The sequence below is a fragment of the Dicentrarchus labrax genome, unplaced genomic scaffold (genome assembly GCF_905237075.1).
Source record: "Dicentrarchus labrax unplaced genomic scaffold, dlabrax2021, whole genome shotgun sequence".
In the NCBI taxonomy this organism is placed as follows: Eukaryota; Metazoa; Chordata; class Actinopteri; family Moronidae; genus Dicentrarchus; species Dicentrarchus labrax.
The window spans coordinates 9,199,498-9,212,290 of NW_026136713.1; the positions used below are offsets into that span (position 1 = coordinate 9,199,498).

The 12,793-nt window shown below is 41.1% G+C and overlaps 2 protein-coding genes across 2 annotated transcripts; one reads left to right on the plus strand and one right to left on the minus strand.

Annotated features, from left to right (window-relative positions):
* Positions 1 to 257: 257 nt before the first annotated feature.
* Positions 258 to 4,420, minus strand: ndufs8b (NADH:ubiquinone oxidoreductase core subunit S8b). Its single transcript, XM_051419017.1, has 7 exons — positions 4,324 to 4,420; positions 3,370 to 3,418; positions 3,214 to 3,279; positions 3,030 to 3,119; positions 1,786 to 1,958; positions 1,504 to 1,632; positions 258 to 785 (listed from the first exon to the last, which is right to left on the minus strand). Exons 2-7 carry the CDS (start codon positions 3,416 to 3,418, stop codon positions 654 to 656), a joined length of 639 nt encoding a protein of 212 aa, XP_051274977.1. The 5' UTR covers positions 4,324 to 4,420; the 3' UTR covers positions 258 to 653.
* Positions 4,421 to 4,529: 109 nt separating this feature from the next.
* tbc1d10c (TBC1 domain family, member 10C) lies at positions 4,530 to 12,564 on the plus strand. The gene is made up of 10 exons (XM_051419011.1): positions 4,530 to 4,838; positions 5,258 to 5,398; positions 7,347 to 7,446; positions 7,730 to 7,837; positions 8,369 to 8,475; positions 8,701 to 8,815; positions 9,018 to 9,083; positions 9,586 to 9,775; positions 10,007 to 10,164; positions 10,459 to 12,564. Exons 2-10 carry the CDS (start codon positions 5,262 to 5,264, stop codon positions 12,562 to 12,564), a joined length of 3,087 nt encoding a protein of 1,028 aa, XP_051274971.1. The 5' UTR covers positions 4,530 to 4,838; positions 5,258 to 5,261.
* Positions 12,565 to 12,793: the final 229 nt, after the last annotated feature.

The window sequence follows — 12,793 nt, forward strand, 5'->3', positions numbered from 1 at the left end:
AATTGATAATTATTAGGTTTTTTTGTCAATAAAACAATTAATTGTTTGGTCTAGATATCATAAGATAGTTGCAGAGCTGAATATCCAAACATTTCTTTTATCCAATGGAACAAAGATATTTAGTTTACCATCATATAAGACAGACGGAAGCAGTAACGGTGATAAAATCGCAATAGCAAAATGATCAGTTCCTATTATCCACTAATCTATTCATCAGGTTTTTGTTTCAGAACCTCCTTTGATGCAATGGGCAAATGAACTGTTAAAACAGGATTTATTTCAGCATCTTAAATAGCTTCAGCAACATTACATAAATATACCCTTCCAGAAAATGTCCTATTACATCAGATAAAACAGGATTTTAAAGTGCAGCAGAAAATGGTCTATCAGACTGTGCATAGGCTACACATTTTATAGTCAACATCATAAAAGTGCAACATCATCGATCTGTGCAACGTATCATTTGTGCGTTTGTGTTTTTTCTCAGTTCTGATAACAGAATATGAGGCTGCAAGGCTTCATCGCTTATATGTAACTCCCTATAACATCTGTAAAGCTACATATAATCTCTTTAATGTGTAGGAGGATGATAAGATGTATCATTTTTCTGTATGATGCATCTTCACACGCAGTGTACAGATGCAACAGTGAGTCTATCTGTACAGGTAATCTGCCTGTATGTTGGCTGCTATCTCAGCCTCCCATCGGTCTCCGTTGTTCAGCAGCTTCTCTTTGTTGTACAGCAGCTCCTCGTGGGTCTCTGTGGAGAACTCAAAGTTTGGACCCTGAGGGAGGGAATGAAGAAAAAATAGACATTAAAACATCTGTAGGCTTAAATCCACAGATGATACAAAGTCCTAGATTTAAGTTTTGATGATGGTTGAGTGCATAACGCCCCATTTGAATACATTCAATAAATAATTTCCCCCTTTGTTGAAGGTAGCAGTTGACTTTTAGGTAAACCATCTGCATGATGAACCTATTGTTGTTTTGTTCTTGTTCCAAACCCTAGATATACATGTTGAACTCTGAGTGGTTCTTCAAAGAAAGCAGAGGACTGTAGTAGTTTACTTGAGTTTACTCGGGCAAAAAGGAGGAGGCAGGTGTTGTTTTTAGAGGTGAAAAGTTGTACAAATGGCAAATGTCAAAAGACGGAAAAGTCTGCCTACTTCCTCACCTCCACACACCTGACAAATCACTGGAAGTGGGTGCAACTGTCTGACTGTCTGTGGAAAGTTACAGGTTTCTCTATTTGGAAAAAGAAGGTTTCAGACGCTGCTGAACGATCCTACAAGCATTAAAGCATACTGGGGCCTAGAGTGTAGGATACTTATACGTTGGCAATGCAGACTAAATAAATACTGGGGATGTAAATGTGACACTGATATGATCTTTAAACGCCAAAAAAAGATCCCCTGGCAGGAAACATGGAAGGTGACAGAAATAAAGTTACTGAGAAAATGTTCACCTCTTATTCAGTATACGGTCTACGTTTATTCTTACCTCAACAATGGCATCAACGGGACAGGCTTCCTGGCAGAAGCCACAATAGATACATTTGGTCATATCAATGTCATAGCGAGTAGTTCTCCTGCTGCCATCAGCGCGAGTCTCAGCTTCAATGGTAATGGCCTGGGTGCAACATAGGCAGGAAAGGGAAGAGACAAAAGTCAGACGTGACACTTTATGGTGAAGAAGGCTGACCGATATAGAAAGGTGCAACATTACCTCGCAGTAATATTGCTCTTTCTCTATAGCAGGATCTGAGTGTGTGTTTGTGTTCACCTGAGCAGGGCAGACGGCCTCACACAGCTTACAGGCAATGCAGCGCTCCTCTCCATTAGGGTAGCGGCGGAGGGCGTGCTCGCCACGGAAGCGGGGTGACAGAGGGCCCTTCTCAAACGGGTAGTTGATGGTGGCTGGTTCACGGAACAGGTAACTCATGGTCATCGCCAAACCTGCGGGAAAAAGGTGTTGCCGAAGAAACGAGTTGTGACTCACTTAAAGGACAATGCCGGCGTTTTTCTAGATTTTTATTATTGTCATGAAATTCCATAAAAGGACAAAAACCACAGTGAGCACCAAACTCATTCTGACTAACATACCAAAACAGGTCATAAATATATTGGTTCATTTTTGAGGAAGCTTTTAGCAAATGTCACTCAAACTGGAGTAAATAGTTTACCAATCAATCAATCAATCAATCAAGGAAATGTATTATCAATATACAGCACAAGGTTGTGAAATTAACGTTTGCAGGTCCTTCATGCTACACTCATAGAAAAAGATAATTAAATTCATGGAATAAAATGTCTTTATATACATATTTATATACACGTATACAACCAGGAAATAATTCTATAGTGCATCTTTTGAATTTGCGTCTTTTATGTCGGTGTAAATGGTGCAAATAGGGAATTTTACGTGGACTTTAAATACATTTGAACAAATTGTGGAGTCGTTTTATTGATGACAGTTGAGGTATTTCTTCTACTGGCTGGCCGGTAGGTAATGTTTTGTTGTTACTTGGAGTTCTGCATCTGTACTCTCATTAACTCAGGGACTATAATACTAGTCTTAGTCTTTACTGTGTCATCTTCAGCATTTTGTTGTTGTATCATGATTAGATGTCCTCCCTCTAATAAAGTCAATTAATCTAAACTAAAAAGACTATTTTCAGACTCAAATTATTAAACATTTGGTGCACTAGTAGGTATTTATGGCAAAAGGGTGGTGTATGTGGAACTGACTCTAACTACAGTGGCTGTATTTGTTGTGATAAAGGACCATACAATGTAATACAATTTAACTCATTTATGTATTTTTAATTGTTTCTATCTATGGTTCGGAGGAATAAGGTGTACCAGGCCTTGACTGCAGAGACAGAAACTTATTGGTAGGATAAATCGGTTGTTGGTTTTTGTCTTTTCGATATTTGTTCACAATAAGAATAATGTAGAATATCACAAGGCCTTAAACCCTTATAACATAACATGAGATATCTTTACAGAAATCATAGTTTGAGTGACCTCTAAAGAGCTCGGTCCAAAGAAGAGTCGTGGCAGCCCGGTCAGTGACGGACCTCAGGTCTGTTGGCAGCTCCTGAGCATTTACATACTCTTACAAGGAGAACAGAGGGAGAGAGAGAGCATTTAAAAACATGTGGTAACTCTACTGACAATGTAATAGCTCTTGGTGTGTGTCAGCACTTACTAAAACCTTCTCTCAGCACACTGACACTGAATGGGCGAGTTACCCCGGGGCTGTATCCGAATGTGCCTGGGGATGACAAATGTGATGTGACAATAGCTCTTTTTTTGTGTGTGTGTGCATACAGATATGATTTAGGGACATTTGCTTCAGTGGTACCTGGCCTTGAGTAGCAGTGGAGAAGACGCAGACTCAGTGCAGAAGACATCTGAGCAAAGAGGGACAAGTGGACAGCATATTGAGATACAATAAGAGGAACTAAAATGTACACAGCAGATACAGGAAACCCTTGTGTGTTGCAAACAAAGCTGCTCACTGAAAACAAGGGACGGGTGAGTGAGGGGTGGAGACTGCCAGCTGAATGAGAACAAGCGTCCGGTAATCTCGCGCCCTCAATCCCTGCTGTTACGTCAACGGTTTGCCACGTTCACGGCATGCCGGCAGAATGGGAAGAACGGGAACACGTCCAGTTTATGCGATTTGGGAGCATTCAGGGATTATTCTAAGATTGCTACCCCCGTTTGCTAGACGAGCTGTCGCGCCATTTAAACGGAAAAGTAGCTTAAATAAGGTATTTTGTATCGTGTCAAAATGTTGTAACGTGTTCACAATTTACACCAAATATAGGCAAACATTGGTCGACTTGACTGTAAAATGTTAATAAATAACATAGATACTAATTAAATAATGCTGACTTTGGTGTTTTTTTCCCTAAAAAATGTTTGCAATTAGTTTGTAGGCACATGGGCAATCCTTTGCTTTAATTAATTGTTTGTACGATATAACCTGAACGCCTCATTACAAATTAAAATCACCGTTAGCAAAATTAAGCTCAGGTTGACACAACAGGTAACATAACCACGCAGTTTCCTTAAAACGTTTATTTGGTCATTTACTTTGATTTATTTGGACGATACGTGTTCGTAATAGCAAACTGTGAGCCCTGACTTCATAATGTACAATAACTAAGTCGCTCACCAACTTTACAGTGCGTTAATTCAAGGTAATTTAGTAGAATAATTCATTGAACGCAACACGGACCCTATACCTGAAGCGTAAAACAATCGTCACAATAACCAGTTCGCCTTTATAATAATACTCTACTAGACTTACCTCTGTCACAAGTGTTTGATGAGCAACAAGACGCAGACAGCAGGTCCGTGAACTGCGCAATTGTATTTATGTTGCATTCAAGCACCCCTCGTTAATTTCCCATTCTGAGTTTAAATTACCGCCAGGCGCGTGTAATTGTAGTATTTCCTACTGCAAGTGAAAGCAGCATTCACAATGCCCTGAAGAGGAAGTAATACTCATAAGCAGAGCATATTATACATGTATCACACACCCTGATGTCATGTTACAACTGAATATCACTTCTGTGTAACCTAAATAAGAGCATTTTCCATAAATAGTCAATTTTACTGCTTTAAGGGAAGTTGATTTAAGGGACATAATGTATTTGTAATACTGAGAGAGGGAGGCAGAGAGAGAGAGGCAGAGAGAGAAAGAGAGAGAGAGAGCAATTGGGCGAGAGAGCGAGAGGAAGTTTGTCTTCCTCTCATCACTGGAAGATCTCACACTTCACCTCTTCAACAACGGAGTGAGCAAATATGACGGAAATTTAAAAGGTAATTACATTTAAAAGCATATTTGAAGAGATTTAACAATTGTGCTCTTGTGATGTGATGTTTATGGAAGGAGGGAAGGAAGTGGTTTTAAACTACTTTACACTGATCGAAAAAAGAATAAAAGACGAACTGAGCCAGCAGATGTCATAACCTTGGCTTGAACTGAAGACGGGTAGTGAAGAATGTACTTTTAAGATGTTATTAAGTGTAGCAGGACACTCTTGTTCAGCATCAAGGCCTCTACTTTGTGTACTGACAATAACAACCTAAACAGACTCCAGTGAGAGAAGTGCTTTTGGATGGGGTTAAGGTTTGGAACATTGATACATCCACATGTGGGAGGCGTTGTAAGGTCACAAGCCTCTGATGAATCAACTAATCATGATGATAAAGTCATAACGAGGAGCCTCCTCTTTCAGTAAGATGTTGAGTCCATCGAGTCCAGCCCAGAAGAACCTCGGTGACGAGGACAGCTCTGGATCGGATGCAGGATCAGAGGCTGGTCTGGAACCTGAGACAGACCGGTTTGGTTTCATTGTGACCAATGGATCCACAGCAGGGTGAGCAGTTCCACATTTGTGCTTGTGGCCTGTCACTGTATCGTCACTGAGCTTGGCACTGTTATCAAAACCAGGTGTTCTGGTTCTCTGTTTTCAATTCGCTTTTCAAAGAGACTTTTTTATTTTATTTAAAAAGGGCAAAGGGTAGAGAGACAAATGAAGGCTGAAGTGGTTGTTGAGTTTACTAAACTGCATCTCAAGGTAGATAAAAACTCTAGAAAGGTTTCTATTAAATGTGAAAATGAAATATAGTAAAAGAAATGCCCCTCAAGGTCTCAGTCCATTACCTATATTTATCTATTTTCATTAAGTCTGTGTAACTCTATTTAAATGTTTGTGGTTAAATTGAATCATAGCTGACTGGTAAGATTTTTATACATTGTTAATATAGCAATATAAATACTAATTATACAATAAACCTGTGCATGTGTCCTCCTACTATTCTGATTGGATGATTTTTTTATTTATTTTAAAGTAATTTTTTTGGCCTTTTCATTGCCTTTATTTGATAGGGACAGCTGAAGATAGACAGGAAACACGCAGCAAAGGGCCACAGGTCAGATTCGAACCCTGGGCTGCTGCAGCAAGGACTCAGCCTCAGTATGTGGGTCGCCAGCTCTACCCACTGAGCTAACTGGGCACCCTGATTGGATGATTTAACAATTAATGCTACCTATTAGTGCATAAATAATCTTTTATGTCTATGTTTATGGCTTGGATGGATTTTCCTGTTTGCATTGTTTCATTTTTAGAGGTAAAAATGTCCAAAAGGTAGAGAACAATCTACATTATTTTGTTTAACTACAGTATCTGGTGACCCCTAAAATAGTTTAGACCTCCAATAGCTTGGGAACCACTGTTGTATAATTTATTATCACTTCTGCTTCTGCTTTCAGAACTCCTCGAAACCCCTGCTATATGTTGAGCTTTTAGACCTTGAAACACCTAGGATTGAAATAATTCCCAGATGTTAGTGTCAGTTTCAGAAGAGATGATACCAAAAAATGTGTTTCCCTTAATGCTGAAGGTTAGCTATTGAATGTTTATATAGAGAATACAGTGTACAGTGAAGAGCCAGACCATGCTTCTATAAAACCACGTATCTGAAGACCTGTATTTTAATCCAATGCTTTTGTGACACGGAGCCGACTGGGCAAATAACACTCAACTGCAGTCAAAAAACAATTAGCAAACAGGTCTTAATGAGAGAGCAATAGCTTCCAAACCATCTATTTGAGAATAAAAGTACACTACGAAATACAGCACGGCCCACCCAAGAGCAAAAGTTTTCTGCTAAAGAGTGAAAGAAAGCCTTGTTTACGCAGCAAGTAAAGCTCCAACCTCACAGTTGCAATGGGAGAGGTCAAATGAGGAGACAGCCACATGAAAGGTCAATAAACCAGTGAATAAAACTCACAGTTAAACACAGAAATATTTATAAGTGGTCGTATTTATTTTGTCAGCTTCAAAACTACTCCTCTGTTTTGCAAAGCATTGCCACCCATGATGACTTTATTCAGCAGGACAGACAGACAGGTGCTGCATTAATGTTGATATAATAATTCTGTAGGAACATAGATGTAGATAATACTAGCAACAACAACATTATATTTAATCAACAATGAAATAAAAGATCCTGCTGGTGGACTACACAAAGCAGTGTACATTCAGGATGAGACCAGCTGAACAAACTGCTACCTGCCGTCTTCACACTTTCCCCATTGATAACATCCTGACCTGTTGCCATGGAGACTTAAAACTGCTACCGTGTGGTTTTCCTGTTTCCTGTCTTGATTTTCAGAGCGCTGTCTTTCTATAATGACAACACACAAAAGTGCATGCACAAACTCTGCACACTGACACAAAGGTATCAATGGATGAGACACACTGAAGGTTATTTCATGTTTAAAATACTTACTTGGTGATTTGTTTGCTGTTTTTGTGTCAGGAGTGTGGGCCCACCCCCTGAGTTGGTCAGGCAGAGGGAGGCCAAATGGATAAACATCATTGCCCAATGGGATCGCATCTTGTTGAAGAAGACCAGTAAGGTGTGTCCCATTTTACATACCCTAATGTCATTAAATGTAGTGTAAATAAACTCCAAAACTAAATGAAAGACATTTTGACATGTCACAGTAGAATAAAGCAGGTACTAAGAAACAGACAGATGGCTGAATTCCATTTAGCTGCTTCAGTTTCAGGGTCCTGGTGTTACTGTCATGGCTTCCTGGGACTTGAATAAAGCCATTATTAATGTTGTTAGTTATTAATAGTATTCATACTGAACTACTTTGAGCTGAGCCTGTGTCTCTGTTACTGACATCCCTTCAGGTCAAAGTGCAGTGTCAGAAAGGCATCCCGGCCTCGCTCAGAGCTAAGTGCTGGCCTCTGCTGTGTGGCGCTACCGACAGGATGAAACAAAGCGAAAACCTCTACCAGGCAAGAAAACTAAACACGCTCACAGAGTAACAATGTGCTGTAGTCTTAATTCAAAGGATGCAGTGTGACTAGTGTTTTAACAATTAGTCAATTCTTTGATTAGATGATAAAATATTCATTGTTAATGTTATCAAGAAAATATGACAAACATTTTACTGGTTCCTGCTCCTAAACTGAATATCTTTGCAATGTCAAAACAAGCATCACCACACATCACATCACCTTGGGCTCTAGGAGCCTTTTTTTTTTTTTTTTTTACTTCTGACTAGCTAATGGTGAAATCAGTAGTTGATTCATTGATTAGTTGCTTGCTATTATCTGTTTTTATAGAAGTGTAAATGGAGAATCTCAGGCTGTGGGATCTTGTACTGCACAATTATCATTATTTACTGACTTCTTATACTAAACTTGAAATTGACTAAACAATAGATAATTTAAAATAATTGTTGCAGCACTAAGCCTAAATAAGGCTCCTTGTACTTACAATACATGCACTGTTTTGACTTAAACTATCTTTTATCTGTGTGTTAGTCTCTGGACTCACAGCCCGCTCTGCAGAGCTGGGTGGATGTGATCGAGAGAGACCTGGACCGACAGTTTCCTTTCCACGAAATGTTCCTTTCCAAGGATGGACATGGGTAGGAATCATTGCTATCTCTCTTTGTTTCTGTTGACAAGCTCATGGCTACAAAATAATCCCACAGTCTTTTTAGCGTTTAGCTGCTACCATTGCATCTTTATATTCTTTGTCTCTTTGTTTTCTGTTGCACAGGTGATTTTTATCAAAGTGTAATCAGGACGTTTTAACTTGTGGTTTGTGTCACTGATGATTGTGGTGTGTGTGCATGTTTGTTTGTGTGAAGGCAGCGTGGTTTGTTCCGGGTGTTGAAAGCCTACACTCAGTATCAACCAGAAGAGGGTTACTGCCAGGCACAGGGGCCCGTGGCTGCAGTGCTGCTGATGAACATGCCAGCTGAGGTAGCGATCCGTCTCGAACACTGTTTACCCTTTTGCCCAATAAAGAATCTGCAAACATTTAATCAATCTAGATTTTAGCACTGTGACCTGTGGCACAAACACTGCTTCAGATGCATACCTAGCCTAATAATAGGAGGGATAACTTATAAATGTTGACTTATTGTGAATGTATATACCATCTAAACCCATGTGACCTTGTCAGGAGGCCTTCTGGTGTCTGGTGCAGATAAGTGAGCAGTACCTGCCTGGATACTACAGCCCTCTGTTGGTGAGGACATGCACTATGTGGCCGACACTACACTTATATTAATCTGTTTACCCTGTCATATACAGACAATTTACATGAACTGTAGCCCAGTGAATTAAATTAGAAGCTCATTTTTATTCATTTATGCTATGCATTAACTCCCAATTCAGCAAACACTTAAAGATTCATTAAGACAACAATTAATCAAATAATCACAGAAACATTGTGCACAGTGTGGATCTGTGGTTTTTATGAATGTCATTTTTTATTTATTGTAGGAAAAACTGAGACAATGTTCCAGTTATTTCTAGTGCAACCAGAGTCAGTCAGGTCAACAGAACATGAAAAAATGGGTATACAATTCTTCTTTCAAGGAAGAGCCTATTTCCCTATGATAAGTACCAGATAGATATATGGTATATCAATATTCAGGGAAACTTCCTATTATTTGGAAATTAGAGAACCATAAAACAAACTATTACCTGGATCTGATTACCTGAACTAAGCGTGTGTACTCATGCAGGAGGGAGTCCTGTTTGACGCGGCCATGCTGACCTGGGTGTTGAAAAGGACATGTCCAGCTGCACACAAACATCTGCAGCACCACGGGGTGGAGCCCCTCATGTTCGCCACTGACTGGCTGATGTGTCTCTTCACACGTCACCTGCCCTTCAACACACTGCTCCGGGTCTGGGACCTCTTTTTCTGCTATGGTATGTTCTCATATGGACTGCTGTGCGTCATACAAATTAAATGATTTCCTGAAAGGGAGGCAACCAAATATGTAACTGCTTAGATAAAATGTTGTATTGTATATTTTGGTACAAGTTACAACAGTTTAAAATTCCTTTCATCTGATTAGAATGAAATTGGTTACTTCCATATTGCTTTCTTTGTTATACTCTGATTTATGTCCACTCTTACCTCTCCTCTCCTCTGTGCAGGAGTGCGGGTGCTGCTCCAGGTGGCGGTGGTGCTGGTGCGTCGGGTTCTGGGCCGAGCTGAGCAGAGGAAGCAGTGTCAGGGTCAGATGGAGACTCTGGAGAGGCTGAGGGGAGTCAGGGAGCAGGTCCAAGAGGAAGATGACTCCTTCATAGCAGAGGTAAGGACGACTCATATGGCTGGTGTTGAGGAGAGCAGCCGCTGAAAATCTGGTTTACTAGCTATCAGTGACTTCAGCAGATGATTTCATCCATACCACTTTTAAGACGTCTGTTTTGGCTTAAGATTCAAGCATGAAGTGACCACACCTACAATTGAAAAATCAGGGCACTGACTGCAAAAGCAAAATCTTTTCAAAAAAGATAAAAAAGAATAAATAAATGTTCCACACTGAAGGAACTGGCTGCCAGAAACTATAGTTTAGATATAAACTAATGTTTTCTTACTTTCTTAGGTGTGCTCTGTGCCACTGTCAGCCAGAGATCTGGATAAGCAGACGGAGAAGGAGTTAGAAAAGTGGAGAAAAGACAGACCCTCATCCACCTTTGACCCCAGAGGTCGCTGCTATGGATACCGGATGGCATGGGCGAGGGCTCGACAGAACGAGGAAGAACGGAACAGGAAAGAGAGAGAGAAAGGGAACCTGTCCATCCCTCTTGCTCGCTCTGCCTCCACTCTCTCGCTGTCTCCCTCCATCCTTCACAAGAAGTGGAGGAAAGGGGGAAAGGTAAACGCAGGCGAATGGGAAGGCGGCGGCAGAGTTGTAAGGCATCTCTCGATGGGAGCAAAGGAGGACTGGAGCAGCTGGGCTGATATACGTTTTAAGAAGGTACAGGGCGTCCAGGAGGAGGAGGACACGGTTTCAGAAGAACATGAAGAACAGAATAAGCCGAAACAAAGTGAACAGAAAGAAACTACGAAGATGGACACAATCCAAAACATACCAACGGAGCATGTAGAAGAAACAGTTATAGTAAAAGAACAAGTAGAAACAAGAATCACAGAAAAGGAGGAAAGCCAACACAAAGAGACAGAGACAGAGGAAAGCAAAATGCTTTCAGAACAGACAGAAGAAACCAATGTGGAGACAGAACCAAACCAAGGTCCAGCCAAACACCAGACTGTTGATAATATTCTTCAGCAGGGCGAGGAGCTGGATTCTTCCAGCCCGTCACAAGTCCTGGAACAGCAGAGTCACAAAAGCAAAGACCAGGACATTGAGGTCAAAGACAAAAATAAAGAGACAGAAATACAAGAGGCAGAAAGTGAACCTACAGCTGCTGTGCAGGAACATCAGACTGAGACACAGAAAGATCCTGAAGCAGATACAAACACAGAGGTGGAGACGGAAGAAAGTGTGGACCCAAGTGAGGAACAGATGATTCAGGCCGACATGAAACCAGAGGAGAGCTTAGAAACTGAAAATGTGCAACAGACGCAGGTGGACACAGTCACAGAGGTCTCAGAAACAGCGACTGAGACAAGCCCCGGCTCACAGACAAATGGTGAGGCTGAAGCTCCAACTGTCAAAGATGCTACAGTAGAGACAGAGATACAAGAGCAACAGCAAGAAGCGATCACAGAGACACAAGAGCAACAGCAAGAAGCGATCACTGAGACACAAGAGCAACAGCGAGAAGCGATCACAGAGACACAAGAGCAACAGCAAGAAGTGATCACTGAGACACAAGAGCAACAGCAAGAAGCGATCACAGAGATACAAGAGCAACAGCAAGAAGCGATCACAGAGACACAGGAGCAACAGCGAGAAGCGATCACAGAGACACAAGAGCAACAGCGAGAAGCGATCACAGAGACACAAGAGCAACAGCAAGAAGCGATCACAGAGATACAAGAGCAACAGCAAGAAGCGATCACAGAGACACAGGAGCAACAGCGAGAAGCGATCACAGAGACACAAGAGCAACAGCGAGAAGCGATCACAGAGACACAAGAGCAACAGCGAGAAGCGATCACAGAGATAGACAACAGCTCACAGGGAGATGCATTTGAACAAAAATACCACAGCACTGAGTCATTAGCAGAAACAGAATTGAAAGAAGAGCCACACACCCAAACAGAGACAGAAACTGATGTACTGGCACAGAATCAGAAGCAGGTGGAAAAACATGTAGCGACATCGGACGAACTGGACGCTGAAATAGTACAAATAGACTCAGAACAAAACACTGATTCAAGTGTAGAAGCAGAAGCAATAATACTGTGTTCACCTGAATGTGTCCAACCAAAAGAAGGTGCTGACCTAGTGGTTGACACAGAGATTGAAGTAGAAATACCAGTTTCAAACGACACAGTGACGCAGTCAAGTGAAGCATTTGCTCAGTGTTCAGAGAAAGTGGTTAACGCAGCAGCATCTGAACCTACAGAGGAAGAAGGAGAAATTCTGACTGCACACTCAGAGGGTGACAATGATGAGACACAAGCAAAGGAAACACCAATAGAAACTCAGATGAAAGAGGAGACTACGGACTCCACTGAACCTTCAGCACAGGCTGAGGCAGTGAATCCCACCGCCGAGCCTGATGGGGAAAAAAATTAAAAAAAAAGGAGGCCCCAAAAAAAACCCCAAAAAAAAAAAAAAAAAAAAAAAAAAAGGGGGGGGGGGGAGAAAAAAAAAAAGAGGATGTTCAAGAAGACACTGTAGGAGAGAACGACGTCTTCATTTCTACTGAACCAACAGACTCAAATACTGACAGTAATGCACATGTACAAGACACAGAGTCTCACTGTCCGAAAGACCAGACTGAGCCCAATAACAGCAGCCTGAC